Below are 6000 nucleotides of genomic sequence, written 5' to 3' on the forward strand. Positions count from 1 at the left end.
TTACATTCGTGATCTCCTCGGGAGGTATAAGTAGGGGGAAGCAATATATTCGATACCTCATCCAGAAACGCACCCTCTCGAAACCTGGACGTAAGCTACACCGCGATGCAGAGCTCCTCTCTTGCAGAGTCTGCCACTTGAGTTTGCTAAACATCTCCGTAACGCTATAACGCTTACCAAATAAATCTGTGACGAAACGCGCCCCTCTTCTTCGGATCTTCTCTGTCTCCTCCGTCAACCCGATCTGGTACGGATCCCACACTGATGAGCAATACTCAAGTATAGGTCGAACGAGTGTTTTGTAAGCCCTCTCCTTTGTTGATGGACTACATTTTCTAAGGACTTTTCCAATGAATCTGAACCTGGTACCCGCCTTACCGACTATTAATTTTATACGATCATTCCACTTCAGATCGTTCCGTACGCATACTGCCATATATTTTACAGAAGTAACTGCTACCAGTTTTTGTTTTGCTATCATATAATCCTACAATAAAGGATCCTTCTTTATATGTATTTGCAACACACTACATTTGTCTATGTTAAGGGTCAGTTGTCACTCCATGCACCAAGTGCCTATCCGCTGCAGATCTTCCTGCATTTCGCTGCAATTTTCTAATGCTACAACTTCTCTGTATAATACAGCATCATCCGCGAAAAGCCGCATGGAACTTCCGACACTGTCTACTGGGCCATTTATATATACACTCCTGGAAATTGAAATAAGAACACCGTGAATTCATTGTCCCAGGAAGGGGAAACTTTATTGACACATTCCTGGGGTCAGATACATCACATGATCACACTGACAGAACCACAGGCACATAGACACAGGCAACAGAGCATGCACAATGTCGGCACTAGTACAGTGTATATCCACCTTTCGCAGCAATGCAGGCTGCTATTCTCCCATGGAGACGATCGTAGAGATGCTGGATGTAGTCCTGTGGAACGGCTTGCCATGCCATTTCCACCTGGCGCCTCAGTTGGACCAGCGTTCGTGCTGGACGTGCAGACCGCGTGAGACGACACTTCATCCAGTCCCAAACATGCTCAATGGGGGACAGATCTGGAGATCTTGCTGACCAGGGTAGTTGACTTACACCTTCTAGAGCACGTTGGGTGGCACGGGATACATGTGGACGTGCATTGTCCTGTTGGAACAGCAAGTTCCCTTGCCGGTCTAGGAATGGTAGAACGATGGGTTCGATGACGGTTTGGATGTACCGTGCACTATTCAGTGTCCCCTCGACGATCACCAGTGGTGTACGGCCAGTATAGGACATCGCTCCCCACACCATGATGCCGGGTGTTGGCCCTGTGTGCCTCGGTCGTATGCAGTCCTGATTGTGGCGCTCACCTGCACGGCGCCAAACACGCATACGACCATCATTGGCACCAAGGCAGAAGCGACTCTCATCGCTGAAGACGACACGTCTCCATTCGTCCCTCCATTCACGCCTGTCGCGACACCACTGGAGGCGGGCTGCACGATGTTGGGGCGTGAGCGGAAGACGGCCTAACGGTGTGCGGGACCGTAGCCCAGCTCCATGGAGACGGTTGCGAATGGTCCTCGCCGATACCCCAGGAGCAACAGTGTCCCTAATTTGCTGGGAAGTGGCGGTGCGGTCCCCTACGGCACTGCGTAGGATCCTACGGTCTTGGCGTGCATCCGTGCGTCGCTGCGGTCCGGTCCCAGGTCGACGGGTACGTGCACCTTCCGCCGACCACTGGCGACAACATAGATGTACTGTGGAGACCTCACGCCCCACGTGTTGAGCAATTCGGCGGTACGTCCACCCGGCCTCCCGCATGCCCACTATACGCCCTCGCTCAAAGTCCGTCAACTGCACATACGGTTCACGTCCACGCTGTCGCGGCATGCTACCAGTGTTAAAGACAGCGATGGAGCTCCGTATGCCACGGCAAACTGGCTGACACTGACGGCGGCGGTGCACAAATGCTGCGCAGCTAGCGCCATTCGACGGCCAACACCGCGGTTCCTGGTGTGTCCGCTGTGCCGTGCGTGTGATCATTGCTTGTACAGCCCTCTCGCAGTGTCCGGAGCAAGTATGGTGGGTCTGACACACCGGTGTCAATGTGTTCTTTTTTCCATTTCCAGGAGTGTATATTGTGAAAAGCAATGGCCCCATAACACTCCCCTGTGGCACGCCAGAGGTTACTTTAACGTCTGTAGACGTCTCTCCATTGATAACACCATGCTGTGTTCTGTTTGCTAAAGACTCTTCAATCCAGCCACACAGCTGGTCTGATATTATGTAGGGTCTTACTTTGTTTATCAGGCGACAATGTGGAACTGTATCGAACGCCTTCCGGAAGTCAAGGAAAATGGCATCTACCTTGGGAGCCCGTATCTAATATTTTCTGGGTCTCATGAACAAATAAAGCGAGTTGGGTTTCCACATGATCGCTGCTTCCGGAATCCATGTTTGATTCCTACAGAGTAGATTCTGAGTTTCCAGAAACAACATGATATGCAAGCAAGAAACATGTTCTAAAATTCTACAATAGATCGACGTCAGAGATATAGGTCTATAGTTTTGCGCATCTGCTCGACGACCCTTCTTGAAGGCTGGAACTACCTGTGCTCATTTCAAATCCGTTCCTCTAGAGGCTTGCAGTACACGGCTGTTAGCAGGGGGGCAAGTTCTTTCGCGTACGTTTCGTTTAAACCTAGAGGAATAAAATAAACGCTGCAGACTGGGCAGAAGCGACTCACGTGGAAGACGAGGTGCTCCCGCACGGTGAGCGCGCCCACGAACAGGTCCCGCTGTCGCACGTAGGCGGAGAGCGCGCGCACCGCCAGCGGTGTGGCGGGGCTGCCTGCCAGCAGGCGCTCGCCCTCAACGACGCGCGCCCCGGCACCCCGCAGCGCCAGCGCGTCCAGCAGCGTCGTCTTGCCGGCGCCGCTCGCGCCCAGCACACCCAGAAGCTCGCCCGGCCGCGCCTCGCCGCTCACTGTCACACCAAGCGAGGATACGTGACACAGAGCTAATGGTACACATCCACATCTACATACATACTCCGCAATCCACCATACGGTGCGTGGCGGGGGGTACCTCATACCGCAACTAGCATCTTCTCTCCCTGTTACACTCCCAAACAGAACGAGGGAAAAATGACTGCCTGTATGCCTCTGTACGAGCCCTAATCTCTCTTATCTTTTCTTTGTGGTCTTTCCGCGAAATGTAAGTTGGCGGCAGTAAAATTGTACTGCAGTCAGCATCAAATGCTGGTTCCCTAAATATCCTCAGTACCGATTTACGAAAAGAACGCCTCCTTTCCTCCAGAGACTCCCACCCGAGTTCCTGAAGCATTTCCGTAACACTCGCGTGATGATCAAACCAACCAGTAACAAATCTAGCAGCCCGCCTCTGAATTGCTTCTATGTCCTCCCTCAATCCGACCTGATAGGGATCCCAAACGCTCGAGCAGTACTCAAGAATAGGTCGTATTAGTGTTTTATAAGCGGGCTCCTTTACAGATGAACCACATCTTCCCAAAATTCTACCAATGAACCGAAGACGACTCTCCACCTTCCCCACAACTGCCATTACACGCTTGTCCCACTTCCTATCGCTCTGCAATGCTACGCCCAAATATTTAATCGACGTGACTGTGCCAAGCGCTACACTAATAATGGAGTATTCAAACATTACAGGATTCTTTTTCCTATTCATCTGCATTAATTTACATTTATCTATATTTACAGTTAGCTGCCATTCTTTACACCAATCACAAATCCTGTCCAAGTCATCTTGTATCCTCCCACAGTCACTCAACAACGACACCGTCCCGTACACCACAGCACATTGCTATCCACGCTATCCAAAAGATCATTTATGTAGATAGAAAACAACAGAGGACCTACCACACTTGCTTAACAGGACGGAAACTGTGCGAGTTTATGTAGAACAGCCAAAAAAACATATTACTGTTCTACACTGTCCAGGTACATTAACGTGACCACCTGTCAGAAGCCCCTACTACCACATTTTTCCTTACGGACTGCGGCGAGAAGTGCAGGAAGAGAGCCAGTGAGGTTCTGGGAGGCACTTCAAGGGATATGGAGCCATGCTGACTCCAGCACCATGAGCACCTGCCCTAGGTTTCTCGATTGCGGATCCATGATGTGAACTGGGAAGGCGAGGTGCTACCACTGAATCTCGATGAAGTTCAAGTCCGAGGAGTTTGGTAAGCAGTGGAGTACGATAGACTCACGCTGGAGATTTTTGAGCCACACATGTATACTGTGAACTGTGTGGCACACTGCTTTGTCTTGCTGGTAGGTGCCATCGTGCCAAAGAAAAACAAACTGCATATAGGGGTGGGCGTGGACCCCACGTGGAGACACATACTTTAAGTACTTTTTTTGACCCATTCTGCCTTCCAGAATGACGAGGTTGTGTGTGAATTCCTAATGGACCAAACTATATAGGTCAAGATCCCTAGACTTACACACTACTTAAACTAAGTTTAACTAACTTATACTACGAACAACACACACACCCATGCCTGAGGGAGGCCTCGAACCTCCGGCGGGAGTGGCTTCGCAGGAAAGGCGAGGTCGCCCAGGGAATGACCCAGAAATATGCTCGACACCACAACGCTCCTTCCTCCGGATTGGACCCTTCTGACGATTTGCTGTCAGACGCTTCACTTCTTACACGCAAAAGGTTATATGTCATCTGGAGAGGCTACCTGTCCCGACTCATTGGATGTCCAGTTGCGGTAACGCCGTGCAAATTCCAGCCTTCGTCACCGCTGAACAGCAGTGAGCGTGGGTCCATGAACTAATAGCCTGATGCAGAAGCCCCTATGCAGCAACAGTTGCTGAACAGTCATTGATGGGACACTGTTAGTAGCCCACTGGTTCATCTTGGCAGCCAAGTGCCCTACAGTTGCACGGATATTCGCTCGTTACACCTCTGCGTGGTCGCGGCGCACTCTTGTCATCTATGGCCCATGGTATACCACATTTGCCTTGGGTGGAGAGCCCCATTTTGCCATGCGTGATTTACTTTAACCACGGAGACACACGAACAGTTTACAAACTTAGCTGTTTGGGAATTACGTCCATTATTGGGCTGAAAGCCATTTCGGGTGTCCAGCAAACTTCTCCGTTTTAGCATTGCGAGAACGAGTGCGGTTTTCAAGAGTATGCCCCCCCACAGTCCACTCCTTCCATCTCTCATCCCTCCCACATCCACTCCCTTCCCCCCACCTCCTCCCACCCCCCGGACATGCTTTATACACTCTCCACTGCTAGTGCTGCCACATGTTGTCTGTGAGTAGATATTGCAAAATAGGCGGTGCTTGCATTGATATAACACACAGGGCTATTACAAACGATTGAAGCGATTTCATAAATTCACTGTAGCTCCATTAATTGACATATGGTCACGACACACTACAGATACGTAGAAAAACTCATAAAGTTTTGTTCGGCTGAAGCCGCACTTCAGGTTTCTGCCGCCAGAGCGCTCGAGAGCGCAGTGAGACAAAATGGCGACAGGAGCCGAGAAAGCGTATGTCGTGCTTGAAATGCACTCACATCAGTCAGTCATAACAGTGCAACGACACTTCAGGACGAAGTTGAACAAAGATCCACCAACTGCTAACTCCATTCGGCGATGGTATGCGCAGTTCAAAGCTTCTGGATGCCTCTGTAAGGGGAAATCAATGGGTCGACCTGCAGTGAGCGAAGAAACGGTTGAACGCGTGCGGGCAAGTTTCACGCGTAGTCGCGGAAGTCGACGAATAAAGCAAGCAGGGAGCTAAACGTACCACAGCCGACTGTTTGGAAAATCTTACGGAAAAGGCTAAAGCAGAAGCATTTCTTAAACAGGAGATTGGAAAACCGATGGATCGGTCGTGGTGGAGATCATGATCAACAATTCATGTCATGGCCTCCACGCCCTCCCGACAACCCCATGCGATTTCTTTCTGTGGGATTATGTGAAAGATTCAGTGTTTAAA

The 6000-nt window shown here is 50.5% G+C and overlaps 1 protein-coding gene across 1 annotated transcript in view; it reads right to left on the bottom strand.

The window, feature by feature from the left end:
* Positions 1 to 3032, bottom strand: part of LOC126474286 (protein white-like) — a 237604-nt gene extending 234572 nt beyond the window's left edge. Inside the window, exons 1-2 of the mRNA XM_050101750.1 lie at positions 3023 to 3032; positions 2741 to 2979 (exon numbers count right to left, since the gene is read on the bottom strand). Coding sequence (XP_049957707.1) covers positions 2741 to 2979; positions 3023 to 3032 — 249 coding nt within the window. The remainder of the gene's footprint in view (positions 1 to 2740; positions 2980 to 3022) is intronic.
* Between the last annotated feature and the right edge of the window lie 2968 nt (positions 3033 to 6000).

The sequence above is a fragment of the Schistocerca serialis genome, chromosome 4, assembly GCF_023864345.2.
Source record: "Schistocerca serialis cubense isolate TAMUIC-IGC-003099 chromosome 4, iqSchSeri2.2, whole genome shotgun sequence".
NCBI classification, from domain to species: Eukaryota; Metazoa; Arthropoda; class Insecta; order Orthoptera; family Acrididae; genus Schistocerca; species Schistocerca serialis.